We start from the raw sequence: 14,891 nt of genomic DNA on the forward strand, positions 1-14,891 counted from the left end.
TGACTATAGTTCAGCCCGTCCCCCTTGCCCATCTACCCCGGCAGAGACTCCGACCCCATTCTCTCTCTGCTTGGGCTAGGTAAGCCTTCCCCTTTCTCCTTCTCTTCTCTTCTTCATGTACATAGACTAATGAGAGACTCCGACCCCATTCTCTCTCTGCTCGGGCTAGCCACGCAATCCAAGCTCCCCGACTGTTGGTTCTAGAACCTTTAGGCCTCCGAGCCCGCCCCACCGCGCCTCTCCAGCCTCCGAACAGTGAAGGGTCTCCCGACCCTTACATGCGGTAATTCTTTTGCCTGAAGAAATGGGTGAATGAGAAAGCTTACACAAGGGTCCCAGATTAATATTGTGTGGACCCCTAATGTGCCTCCACAAGTTGTACAGATCTTTCCTGCTGTAAACTTCTGTCTTTCCCTGCTTGAGACATCCACCACATTGCAATTGCCCATCCGGTAAATTGCGCACATGTTTATCAACCAAATCTTCACCTGAATGCAAAAAGAATTTAGTTATAGTTGCTCTTATCTGGGTTTGTGATTGCGTTTCTGAGATGATTTGTTGCCCCCAGTTTTACAGATCTTTTCTGTTTTACACTTTTGTCTTGCCCTCCTTGAGACATTCACAACATTGCAATTGCCCATCCAGTAACTCAAGCACATGCTTACCAACCAAATCTTCACTTGAATGCAAAAAGAAGTTCTTTCTAGTTGTTCCTATCTGGCTTTGTGATCACGTTTGTGAGATCTTGGAGGAAAATGAATGAGTCACTTAGCGTGAGGTGTGGCTTCTAATTCTGGGGTTTGGGTGACTGATCAGCTTCAGTTGCTTCAGCGGCTGAAGCGGAAATCAGAGTTAGTTTTAGTTACTCTTATTTGGTTTTATGATAAAGTTTCTGAGAATATGGAGCAAAATGGATAAGTCACCTTTTTTTGCTGTTTATCTCCACTGGTTTTGCTGACTGGATAGCATTGGAAGTCTTTTGGGATGCAACAATATCCTCATGGCTGGGATAGGGGGAACAATGCCAGCTGCTTTGGATTGGATATCATTTACTAGGCATGGCATTTGAGGAGCTACTGTTAAAATGGTGGGCCCAAAATTTCCCATGACTAGACTGATACAATATTGTGTAACAAAAATTGACTGTAGCTCCTCAACTGCCACACCAAGTAAATGGTATCCAATCTGCGGAAGCAGGGATTGTTCACCCCGGCTCAGCCATGAGGATATTGCTGCATCCCAACAGAATTCCAATGCTGCTCAGTCAGCAAGACCAGTGGGAGTGGTCCATTTTGCTCCATGTTATCAGACACTTTATCATAAAACCAAATAAGAGTAACTAAAACTAACTCTGATTTCCGCTTCAGCCGCTGAAACAACTGAAGCTGATCAGTCAGCCAAACTGCAGAATAAAAAGCCACACCTCATGCTAGGTGACTCATTCATTTTCCTCCAAGCTCTCACAAACGTGATCACAAACCCAGATAGAAACAACTAGAAAGAACTTCTTTTTGCATTCAAGTGAGGATTTGGTTGATAGGCATGTGATCGGGTTACTGAATGACACATTACAATGTCATGAATGTATCAAGGAGGGCAAGAAAAAAGTGCACAACAAAGATCTGTATAACTTGAGGCGGCAGATCATCTCAGAAATGTGATCACAAAACCAAATAAGGGCAACTAGAGCTAACTTCTTTTTTGCATTCAGGTGAAGATTTGGTTGATAAAAATCTGCTCAATTTAACGGATGGGCGATTGCAATGTGGTGAATCTCTCAAGCAGAGTGTGACAAAAGTGTACAAGAGGAAAGATCTGTACAACCTCAGGCGGCACATTAGGGGTCCACACAATATTGATCCGGGACCCTTGTGTAAGTTTTCTCATTCACCCAATTCTGCAGCCAAAAGAATTCTAGCACTCAAGTTTTTATTGTGTTTTTGAATTGTACCAGATGAATGCACGTTCCCTCATTGAGACAAAAAGTACAGGAATTTAAGTGACCTGGTGAAACACTGGGCGACGTCCTTAGTCGCCTCCGCAGGCGTAAGCCAAGGAAAAACAATTCACAGGAGAAATGTATGTCCCTCTTCATCCAAAACCCCCCAGCACCTCTCACTCCTTGTCTGCCCTTTTGATTTTCAAGACCAATACCAGTACTACGCCAAGTGCCAGAAAGATTTTGACCGCAAGGATAGTTGGCATCATATTTGTTATATGTTCAAGAAACATCCGAGGTTGGAGTACCATTGGCGCTTGTGACACTGGAAATGGTGTCAACTTTCACCAGGCAGCACAATCTGGCTGTTGGCCCCTTTAACACTTGTGTAAATTGAGGAGCTGGGAAAGCAGGGTAGGTGTAAATTGAGAGTTGAGGGTTGTGATTCTGATAAATAAGAAAATCAGGAGGATGTTAATACAATGGTCACAGCTTTTGATCATGAGCCTTCTTTCTAGACAGCACACCCTGAAACAGCAAAGATGGCGGATATATACGCATGCAAGAAAAAAGCTATGAAATCATGCGCCTTGATGTTGTCACAGTTAGTCATTAATACCAAAGATAAACAGCGCGACAGTGACTGACTGACTCTAAAGAGAATTTGCACCAAGATCAGGTCTCAAAGCAGAATGAGAGCAATTGAAGTAAGACAAGGAAGAGAAGTTGGTTGTTGATGGGTGATGGTTTCAACTTCCAGGATGCAATTAAATAGACAGCAAATCCCCAACGCAAACTGAGAGGCACAGGAGCTAAGCAAAGAGAAGGATAGTCAAAGAAAGAAAAGGAAAGGAAGGTAAGGTAAAGGAAAGGATCACATGAGAAATGCAAGGAAAGGAAAGCGAAAGGAAGCAAAAGGAAAGTGAATAAAAGAAAAGGAAAGACAGGAAACAAATCTCAATCACATGAAAAGGAAAGTAAAGCAAAAAGGATAAAAGTGAAAGCAAAGGAACAAAGATAAGAGAACAGGATTAGTGCATCCCTCAGAGTCATGCTTAAGCACCACCAAGGGTGAAAGCGCTGCGCTGCAAAAAGCGCAGCGCAGCGTGAAGCGCAGCGGTTTTGGTGGCCGCTGCGCTGCGCTGAAAGTAGCGGCCGCGCCCGCTGCGCTACCGCTTTTTGGGTCTGGCAAGAAGCAGGGACCCGCTACTTTCAGCGGTAGCGCAGCGGAACCTTCGCTGCGCTACCGCTTTTTGAGCTGGCCGCGTAGCGCTCCCCCGCTGCCAGCCAAAAAAGCGCAGCGCAGCGCAAAGCGCAGCTTTTTTGGTGGACGCTGCGCGGCACTGAAAGGAGTGGCCCCGCCCGCTGCGCTACCGCTTTTTGGGCTGACCGCGCAGCGGTTCCCCGCTGCGCTGCGCTAAAAGACCGCTTTTTTGTAGCGCAGCGCAGCGTTTCAGCCTTGGCACCACGTCACTTCGATCAAATTGCATCAGAACTACATATTCGTATTCCTGTAACCTACGTTCAACCATTGGGAGATTTCCCTTTGACTCTGTATGCAGAACCAGAGGGAATTCTTCCATTGTACGACTGACTTGAAAGGGACCGGGGGTGGAGCACTTGGGAAGCACCAGCACCCCAATACAAAACATATTTCATTCCCAGTGGGAGGCTCATTGGCTGTTGCTTGTTTTACACTTCTTGAGTTAATTTTTGTTTTCAAAACTTTTTCTAGGGTCAGCTGGATGACCGTTCACCTTTTTGGGATTCAAGAGGGTCGGGTTGGCCCGTCGGTTACCTGCGACCCGTCGGGTCTAAGGCCGGTTTGGTTTGGCTTTGGCTTCAGAAACTGAAGCTGACCCGGCCTGCTCAATTTCCGGGTCAGGCTTGGGCTGCTATTCTGAAGCTCGGGTTGACCCGCCGACTTGCAGACCCGTCTGAGAGACATAACCGGATACCCGATCGGCTATCGGGTCAGGTATCTGATCGGGTACAACTGACCCTTGTTGGATATCCGACTGTACAAGAGGCTGGAGCTTGGCATGTGTCAGTCTTGTGGATGCAATATGAGGGATCTTCTTTCGAGGTATGGTTGAGGCTGGGGGCTGTGCAGTTCAAGACGGGTGGAATGGAGTCGAGATGCCCGAATTCCGAAATGGGAAACCGTTCAGATCTGCAGCGGCATTGCAATTTGCTGCGCCGGGTACCGGGTACACCGGTCTCATGCCGGCCTGGTACCCGACCCGACTTCTTGGATCTATGTAGCCTCTTTCATCCACTTCAATGGCGTCGACCAACTGGAAAGTCGAGCAACAAGCTGGACCATCCGTTGACACACAAAGACTTGCAGTGGAGTCCTCGGTCAGCACAAGCGGGACGGAAGCTGGACCTTCCCTTCAGATAGACCAGCCAGCAGCAAAATGTAACGGATGACTTTGATAACTTGTGAGTCATGCGCTGCTTTGCGCTAATGAAGGTAAGCCAGGATCCTTCGATCATGATCGAATCTCCTTGGCAGGATTGCTTCATTGTTAATCAATGACGTATTCATTTCTTCATGATGTCATTGGTTCGGATTTTGTTTTGTTGACCTACTCTTTCCTTTGCGATTTGTCTTCCCTTCCTTCTTTCCTCTCTTTCTTTATCGCGATATTCTTTGTCATAAGTTCTCCTCAAAATCATAGTTATCGATTATCCTAAGAAATTAAGATTGTAACTCAGAAATCGATAAACTCTTATACTCATAAAACCTCATCAACGTGACTCGGGAACTTCATAATCTTATATTTCCTAAGCTTATTAAACAAGCAATTGGCGAACTATCCTCTCGGATAGTTTCATAGCCAAATAGTGAACTGTTTAGTAGGCCAGGCCTCACACAAAACCCAAGGTTCGCAAGAGATGCGCACAGTATGTGTTTCAAAAACTGTGGACCCTTGTGCAATAGAGCTGAAACACTAGGCTACTTGGTGATTACTTCTCCACCTTACCTTTCTTCGTGGGCTGCTTCATGATTGGCTGTGTATCTGACGCATTTGAACTACGATCCATCACGTTCCAACCGAACCAATCAATCGCGTTGTTTTCTATAAAAACGCGTTGGTCTACAGCGCACGGGAGGACTACAAGCGCAAACAAGGTCTGGAGCTAAGACCTCATAGCCTTACTAAGAAGATACGGGAACTCGATTTGTTTCCCGCCATCTGTAAAGAACTCAAACTAGAAGTGCAAGAGCGAGTGAAGGAAGTTGCGGAGTATGAAGAAAAATCAAAAAGATATCACGATCAAAGCTTTCTAAAACCACTCAATTGGCCGCTGACTCCTCAACTGCCGACTGAAATTGAGCACGCAGAGGCTTTTGGACATGTCAAAGAGACCTTCAGGACAGTCGATCATGGTCACCACAGGATTTTTGAAGCAAAGGAATGTCAAGTAGTTTGCTGGGTTGATTTCCTCAAGATCTCTCTCATAAGCCCAAAGCTGCGAGCAAGGCTTGACTTCCTGTGCAATTTTGTTCATTTCTGCAAGGAATTCATCTTGCCAACAGCCTCCAAAGGTCGGCCCGATGGGGATTTCATGTCGGGCATAGGGTGGTCCCAGGACTTGACTTGGCTGAAGATTCTGGGTCAATACCGTAACCAAGAAGCCGTCGAAACAAACCAAGAAGCCTTTGACAAGCTCATGGAAGGTTCTGAGAAGGCGGCGAAGACTCTCTGGGACACGTACTATGATTATGCAGGAGGATCTGCGGAGACCACTGAGAAATACACCAAGGACCACACTCCAAACCCAAACAACGACGATGCATTCAACGCAGCAGCAGCTAGTCTAGCTTTTCCTCGTGACAGCTTCTACGCTAGTCGGTTTTTGGACAAGGGCAATGGTCCTGAAGAGCCCGATTCCTTCGTAATGATAATCCCGACATTCAAATCCACTGGCAAGATCGCCTTGGCATCCGAAGGCCATCGAGTCGACAACAGCCAGTTAGTCTTCCCCGACGTCAAGATTGCAATCAAAATCCCACAAGACACTATTTGCTTGATCGGTATGAATGCTTGCAAAAACGTCCATGGAACTATGAAGGCCACCGAGCATGGTGATTCTACGAGATTGTTGCTCTGCATACAGGCCGCACCCCGGCTCAATTACACCATCAAGAAAAAACCAGAAGTCCCACCAAATAAAGAAACCAGTACTAGTTGTTGATTGATACGCTCCTGAGTGATTGACCATTGACCTCCTAATGAGGCCATGGTCGTATTTGTTATCAGTATCACAATGCACTGTTCCAATTGAAATGTTGGCACTATGAGCTCAACCAGCTCTCATGTGACATGTCACAACTCATGTCAAAACTAAGATGAAAAGTAAGTATGGCTAATGAAGATGGATTTTCTACCCATTTGAGACCTTTGTGGTCTGGATAACACAGATAATGTATTAATTGAGTTGACTTGACTTCTGGGGGAAAGGCCCTCAGTTACACCACATGGAACTGTGATCAACTCTGCCCTGTGTGGGAAAAGACCAGCACTTTGTTTTTTGAAATTTTTACACATGCTGAAAGAAAGACTGACAGGCCTTGAACAGACTCATTCTTCATCCTGAGGAGCATATCCCAAGGCATTCAGGTGTTGGGTATTGTCTGTTGTTTTACACCACCAGTCCAAGTAAATGCTCTGTTGACAATCTGCCTGAGCCCCCCCCCCCCCCAGGATTAGATCCAATAAGGTAACATGGCTATGTGCTTGTGTACATAGTCCATGGACTTGAGTGAGAAAACTGCTTATCAATTGATGTCAACTGCAAGCCATGCAGCATGTTGGGTACAGCTGATCTGTTGCCAAGGGCCATCAAAGAGACAGCCCTGCATTGGGGGGTCTGGGAGGGTAAACTAGGTTTACAGTGGCCATGACATCATGGCTCTACCATGGCTGATTGTCTAAGTCTTTGGTGGAAATCAGTCTAAATCAATACCCACTTTTTGGACCTTGCAGACATACAGTTTGATGGCCAAGAGGTGTGAGTGCCAGCTCTGATTTCCCCTGTGCCAGCTTGCATTTCCACCTCAGCTGGTTGCTGGACCCACTGATAGGAGTCAAATCATGAAACATTTTTGAAACATTTGTATACATGTCATGTACACTATACAGGATGGGTAACCAAAGATGTTAAACCTTCTTATTGTATCAACTGAACACCTTCAATGTCACCAAGGAAGATATAAAACAGCACCTCTAAGCCAACCCAGTTTTTCTTCCATTGAGATCCAAAAAAAGCCTTGTTCACAAGAAAGGAGATAAATTATCCTGAAATTTGAATATCTGGCTTGTTCACACAGATTACCACACTCCAGTATTTTGCAGATAATTCTTCCTGATAAGATGATTTTTCAATGCCAGCTGGTCATTGGATGTTTCATATCTGTTTCTTTTGGTACTTTTGAGCTCTCAGGAAAAGCAGAAGCTGAGATTCAAGGTCTTGTTGTTCAAGCAAATACTCCCAGCGGTAACAGAATTCTTATCTTCAACATAATTTCACATTGTTGTTGCCTATGCTGATTTTTTCTGCATTGCAATCCTTTTTCTCACCAAAAATTTCTTAGCTGTTCCCAGGGGGGATGGATTTAAAAAAGAAAAGTTCACAATGTCAATTTCTAGGGGCTTTGATGGCACAACCAACAGCATAGATACCAAGTTATATTGGGAAAACAGGTTAAGCCATAAGAATGGGAGGCCAAAAAAGGATAAAAGAAGTTAGTTGAATCTATTCTGAATAAGGAAATCTTTGGATTGAAGTGGATTAAATAGATTGATTGGTCTATTTAAATTTTTATAGAAGGTGATATCATGAATAAAAAAATAAGAAAAAAGAAAGGCAAGCTTCCATTTCAATTTCTTTAATTTGTTCCACTTGAATTACTAACCAATGAATTATCAATCAACCACCTGGAGCTTTAGGGGAGCTGAGGTGGCTTCAAGAAGAGTTTAAAGTGCTTGAGGGTTTGCATGAATCTGTTTTTCCTCAATACTTGGACATGAAGCCTGACTTTGCAGGATTTCTGGAAAAATACCACAATATTTATTTACCAATTTTCAAGAAACTTATGCTCTGTTATATATTGGAAGTTGATCCAACATTTTCTACCATGGAACACTTAATAGAATTGCTTGCACAAGGCCAGGAAGAAAATGTATTCCTGAAAAAATTGCCTGATGGTGTCTTTTCAGTGGTTGCAAAACACACATCAATGAGGAAACATAGTGCTTCATTTCTGAATGAGATCAAAGAAATATTCAACTATGGAAGGATTGAAAATAAACATTCAATTTTTTGGAGAGAATACAATTCATCTCAGCCTTACCTCCTCAAAGCAATTGATCTTTTGTACAAGTATGAATTTTGCAACAAGGAAGATCTCAGTAGTTTGTTAGAAGAAGATCAAATTCTATGGTCTTTAACCGTTACAAGGATTGGAAATATCTGTAAGGTCCTCCAAAGATATAAATTGTCATATTCTGGCACAGATCCAACTGAAAGCTGGTTTTGGGGATCAGATTTCCAGTTCCTTGAGGGTGAGTGTTATGAAAAATGTTTGGAAGTTGATATTGATGCTCATGGGAAATCTATTACTTTTTTTAAGTAATAAAAAAAAGGTCTCAGAAACAGTGATAAAGATAGGATCAATCTGAATTTCTACAGTTTCAACTTTGATTATAGTTATCATTGCTATAGAGATTCACAAAGTATTCAAACAATTAAGAAATTGCCCAGCTTCTACTTCTCATTTTTAAACTACCGTACAGGTAACATATACAGCAATCAACTCAAAGCTACTCATCATTCAACGGTAATGATGGGAAAGAACAATGGAAGCCTCAATCTTTTGCAAAAAACCTCAATCAATGAAAATCAATTTCAATTTGAGGTTAAAGTGAAGCATCTGATCATTCTTCTTTTAAAAATTTGCCCAGAAATGAATTTACCATTGGAAGTTGAACGCCAGAGCAAACATTGGTACACACAACTCCTGACTTATGATATTTGTGAAATGTTGAATTTCATTGAAAGCAAGATTTCCCAAGGGATTATCAGAAATACCTTGAAAAAATATAAACACAATATTTTTAAGGAATTGAGAGATTTTCCTGACATAGAGAAACAATTTATCCAAAATAATTTTGAGCACAAATTCAAGATGCTTTTCATTGCTGAACGTATCCGTGGAATTAAACAATCTGTGAATTCTATATCTGAAGAAGAATACAACAGATTCAAGCACCGCCTGCGGAGAAATCCATCTGACATCAAATCATTCTACAAAAACCAATATGATCTATTATCAAAGATGACTGCAGAGTATGAGGTAGTTCAAAAAAGCCTCACAAGTAAAATCCAGGACAAGACAAAAAACATAATCACCAAAAATCAGGAGCTGAAAAGAATTAGTTGTTGCTCAATAAATTTCCATGAGGAGATTCTAGAATTGATCACCTATCTGGAGGCCAAGATGAGGTGAGGCAGAGGAATATCAGGAGCAAGGGAAATATAAACCATAGAACTACCAATCCATTCAATTGATCAAGGGGTTGAACAATTTTTTAGATTGCATGTATGACTCAACTGCTGGAAGTCTTGCACTTTTCCATTATTTCTGACCAATTATGAATCAGTTCCACTCTCTGATCATAGTTTGTAGCTTTCAGGATTGTTTCTCTTGTTTTTTTAACTTTCTATATGCTAGATAGCTCTCAGTTAGCTTTCACAATAGCTTCACAAATCTTTTACTATACATGTGTAAGCAGCAGCAACAATGGGAATTTACTTTATCCGTAACAAAAAGTAACGGATAACGTAACTGATTTGGTGCCGTTATTGTTGCGCTAACGGCAGCGTTGATTTAGTTACGTTATTTTTTGTCTTTTTTTCTGTTTTATTAGACCCGTTACGTTATCCCCCGCAATCTGAGGAGGATAACGTGCGGATAACGCGGTTTTTTTGCCAATTTTACGGTGCTTTTACGCCAGATAACGCGGTTAGCGCGTTATCGGCGTTATTTTTTGTGGCATCAAGGCGGAAAGTCCCCTCTGTTACATTATCCAAACAAGCGCAGGAACGTTTCACCAGATAACAATAACACGTTATCTGGTAACAGTGGGAAGTTACGTTACAAAAATCCCGCTGGATAACGTAACATAAGTAACTTCCCATTGTTGGCAGCAGTAGAGCTTTGGGGACTCCTGTTCTGATACTTCCATGCATCATGTCTGCTGTCCCCAGGTATGAAATTCATTGTTTCCTTTCTCTTTATATTTTTTCTCCTTTCCTCTCTCTGTAATCATTTCTGTTCATTCTTGTCAGCTGGCAAGTAAAACCTTTCTACCCCTTAGATAGTTGTATCATTCTTTACTACACCATCTGCACTCATACCAAGTTTCACTTTCATTCCCCTTGTTATTAACATGTGCTTTATGCTTCTATCTAGTGACACTTGTATGATAGAGCTTACAAGTTGTACTCACTGGATTCTATAGTTCCTCAGACTTTCAAAAGAGACGAAAATAACAATGTCATTTTATTTACTCATTCCTCTTTATTTGAAGATACATCAACATATCACTGCTTCAGATAGCCAGATCCCTTCATATCAACAAATCACTGTCCGGATCTCTAAGCCTGAACTTCTCAAAACTTATCAACAGTTGGCCCACTACAAACATTTATTATTTTGCCCAACAAAAAATAAAAGTCAACATGAAAAAAATGAAACCAAAATTTCACTCAGGGGAACAAACTGAGCATGCTGAGCCAAAAAAATAAAATGTCCTAAACTGAGCAAAAATCATTGGACAATGTTTTGGGATGGTTTTTTTTCACAGGCCTGGAGCGGGCTTGAGCAGGCCTTGGGTGGGCCTGAGACGGGCCTGGCCCAAAAGCACATTGGGTCAGTATTAAAGGAGTTTTTCCCTGCCCTCAGAGCTTCTGGGGCTTGTGATGGGCCCAAAATCTCAGCATGGGCTTTTGGTGGTCTAGAAGTATCAACCCGCGCCACTGAATAGCCCATGGGCCTTTGAATTCCCAGAAAGCCCACCATGAGCCCCCACATAGCTAATGGGCTCTTGGTGGCGCATGTAGATCCCTATGGGCCAATAGATACTTCTATCATGGGATCCCATGGGCCTTTTGCTTCCTTTCTGGGCCACAAAAAGCCCATGGGGAGCTTTTTGGACCACCAAAAGCCCATGAGGATATCTGTTGGCCCATGGAGATCTTCATGGGCCACCAAAAGCCCATGAGGGTATCTGTTGGCCCATGGAGATCTTCATGGGCTACCAAGAGCCCATTAGCTATGTGGGGGCTCATGGTGGGCTTTCTGGGAATTCAAAGGCCCATGGGCTATTCAGTGGCCCAGGTTGATACTTCTAGACCACCAAAAGCCCAAGTTGAGAATTTGGGCCCATCAAAAGCCCCAGAAGCTCCCAGGGCAAGGCAAAACTCCTTTAATACTGACCCAATGTGCTTTTGGGCCAGGCCCGTCTCAGGCCCACCCAAGGCCTGCTCAAGCTCGCTTCAGGCCCGCCAGGCGCGTGAAAAAAAAACCATCCCAAAACATTGTCCAATTATTTTTGCTCAGTTTGGGACATTTTATTTTTTTGGCTCAGCATGCTCAGTTTGTTCCCCTGAGTGAAATTTTGGTTTCATTTTTTTCATGTTGACTTTTATCTTTTTTTTGGAAAAATAATAAATGTTTGTAGTGAGCTATCGAAGGCCTCTAGAGACTTGGGAGATATCTGGACAAGAACGGTGGGATGTGCCGAGTTGATATTGGCGGCAGAGGGGAATTGGTCGCAGGTGTTTTTAGATTGAAAGCCACAAAGGCCGGTTGTATCAGGCAAGGCAAATTGACAAAGAGGGAGTCGGCAAGACTCCCTGCCGGATTGGCTCCTTGTGGATTGCCGTGGCACTGGCTTGGGTTGATAGGCTTCAGGGGTGAGTGGCATACATGCAAGCAAGGAATTGCTGTACGTAACTATGCAGCCATTGCCTGGCAACGTTCACGCTTGTGGCTTTCTGGCCAAGGCAACAATACAGTGCTCTGAAATCATGACCTCTTGATATATAGGGCGGCATCTCCTGCACCCAGGTTTACGCCCCAGGTGATCCTCCCTGCTCTTGCATTTGCAGAGCACTGGTGGTGATCCTCCCCCTCCCCAATTACACTTGCAATTGGCTGAGGGGTTTCCAGCACCAACTTTTGCCCCATGCACTTGCGCCAGAGCGGTTTAACACCGGTCTCTTTTCACCTGTGGCATGTCACAGGCTGGGAGTTTGTTAAATCCTTTGCTTTTTTTGTACATAAATATATAATTAGTCAATTATGATTTGTATTTTGTTTGTTTGAATTTATTTTGTATTTTATTTTTATTTTTTTTACGGACTTACTTTGCGCACTGCGAGAAACTCTTCGCGCACTGTGGGGGTCGTCGTCTCGACGTCCCGCCCCCAGTGCGCGCTTTCGCCACGGCTCTTCGCGCACTGTGCATTCCCCCCAAAAAACGGCTTGCATTTCTTGAGATATTTTTTGATGAATCAATAGAATTACTTTTTATGATCCCCCTAAAAAATTTATCAAGTCATTTAGAGGTCTCCTTGAGCCTAGAGAAAATTGACATGAAAAAATCATATTTTAACGCGGCAGGGACCTGTAATACCGCTTCCTGTGCCCCAGTAGCCCCAAAAATTTCACAGTATCATGGTACATGTGCAAATTCATGACCTGATAACTTTCAGAATTTTCACCAGCTTTCCTTTAGCCCAAATAGGTATTGCCTTTATTATTTTGCGTATATGTATAACTTTTCTTTTACACACAAAAAAGGTACAAAATTTTGAGAGCACAGAGAAATATGCTTCAAATTAATTCCCTGAAATTCCTAGCAATAGTGTGTCATTATAAAATGAGATATGAGGGGTGCGCAGCAGGCTTAGTAGGAAAATTACTGCTAACTGTATAGCTTTATTGTTACGCACCCAAACAGTCCCACAATTTCAGAAATGTTTTCATTGTGGATATTCTCCGCGCAATAAATTTCTTGGCAATAGTGTGTCATGATAACATGAGATATAAGGGGTGCGTGGCGGGCTTAGTAGGAAGATGGCGGCTACATGTATAGATTTTTTGTTACACGCTGAAACAGTCTGAAATTTTCATGAATGTTTCAATTTTGCATATTCTCCGCGCCATAAAGCTCTTAGCAATAGTGTGTCATTAAAACATGAGATAAGTTAGCAGTCATTTTCCAACTAAGCCCGCCGCACTACATCTCATGTTATCATGACACACTATTGCCAAGAAATTTATGGCGCGGAGAATATCCACAATGAAAACATTTCTGAAATTTTGGGACTGTTTGGTTGTGTAACAAAAAAGCTATACAGTTAGCGGTAATTTTCCTACTAAGCCTGCCGCGCACCCCTTATATCTCTGGGAAAAATTCTGAAAATTATCAGGTCATGAATTTGCACATGTTCCATGATACTGTGAAATTTTTGGGGCTACTGAGGCACAGGAAGCGATATTACAGGTACCTGCCGCGTTAAAATATGATTTCTTCATGTCAATTTTCTCTAGGCTCAAGGAGACCCCTAAATGACTTGATTATTTTTTAGGGGGATCATAAAAAGCCATTCTATTGATTCATCAAAAAATATCTCAAGAAATGCAAGCCGTTTTTTTGGCAGAAAATGCAGTGCGCGAAGAGCCGTGGCAGAAGCGCGCACTGGGGGCTGGACGTCGAGACGACGACCCCCACAGTGCGCGAAGAGTTTTCCGCAGTGCGCGAAGTAAGTCCGTTTTTTTATGGCTTGTATATAGGGGAAACCCTCAAATTGTTTTGGTGAAACTGTAGTTTTAATAAACTTAGATTGTTTGAGCAGTGGTCAGGATTAAGGAATGTGTGGATTGTAAAAAGACATACTTCAGTGACTACATGCTAGTCCAAGTGTATGATAGGCAATTGGGTGTTTTACAAGCAGGGAGATTCTTACATAATATTGATGGAAAAATATTAACATCATTTGAATCATATACAATGATTGAGTACTGGTGGTAAGAGCAGTGCTCACTGGAAATGTGTAAATTTTTAAATACACTCATAATTAAACTGACCATTATCCATTTCACAGTTAATTGACCATAACTATGATTACCAATCTCACAATATTTTCTCATACATAATATTGCCAAAAATATCTGATTTGTAAGCATCCAAATTTGAACTACATAGCTCACATATACCACACCTAGCAATGATCACTGGAATGTATGTGTTTTTACAACACACACACAATTACAGTGACAACGCCTCAAATAACCATTGCACAAACCTTTACCATGATCAAAAAGAGATAATATTTTACCATGTCCATGGACATGATGAAGGAAGATCAATGCTTTGGAAAGGTCCAATTAGCCCACATATACTCCAACTAGCACATGGTCACTTGTGTGTGTGTGTTTTCAAAATAGACATGCATGTTACCACTGCTTGTCTCTGAAAGTTGAAGAAACTAAGCAAAACACATTGTTAAAAGCAGCAATGGGAAGCTACATATGTTACAATATCCAGAGGGATTGTTGTAACATAACTTCCCACTGTTACCAGATAATGCATTACCGTTATCTGGTGACATTGCCCTTTGGGCTGGTGGGTAACATAATAGAGATTGGTTTACCCTCAATCCCCGGACAAATAACGGACATAAAATGTTGACCATGTTATCAGAGGTAAAAATGCCATAAAAGGGGGAAACCCCCTTTTTTGTGCAGTTTATCCTCCTTTAACTGTGAGGGATTTTGCAAGAGAGGGAAAAAATTCAAAGAAGACGTAGCAGAAGCTTTGCCCCCTTTATTGTAACCATAAGGGCACAGATTCCGTTATGTTTTTGTTAC

At 42.6% G+C, this 14,891-nt stretch overlaps 1 protein-coding gene across 1 annotated transcript; it reads right to left on the reverse strand.

Moving 5' to 3' along the window:
* Nucleotides 1-3,834: 3,834 nt before the first annotated feature.
* On the reverse strand, nucleotides 3,835-6,192 carry PtA15_11A375 (uncharacterized protein; the record flags this gene model as incomplete). Its single annotated transcript, XM_053161276.1, has 2 exons — nucleotides 3,835-3,957; nucleotides 6,136-6,192. The coding sequence occupies 2 exons, from the start codon at nucleotides 6,190-6,192 to the stop codon at nucleotides 3,835-3,837; spliced, it is 180 nt and encodes a 59-aa protein (XP_053025239.1).
* Between the last annotated feature and the right edge of the window lie 8,699 nt (nucleotides 6,193-14,891).

Source organism: Puccinia triticina, chromosome 11A (assembly GCF_026914185.1).
Source record: "Puccinia triticina chromosome 11A, complete sequence".
In the NCBI taxonomy this organism is placed as follows: Eukaryota; Fungi; Basidiomycota; class Pucciniomycetes; order Pucciniales; family Pucciniaceae; genus Puccinia; species Puccinia triticina.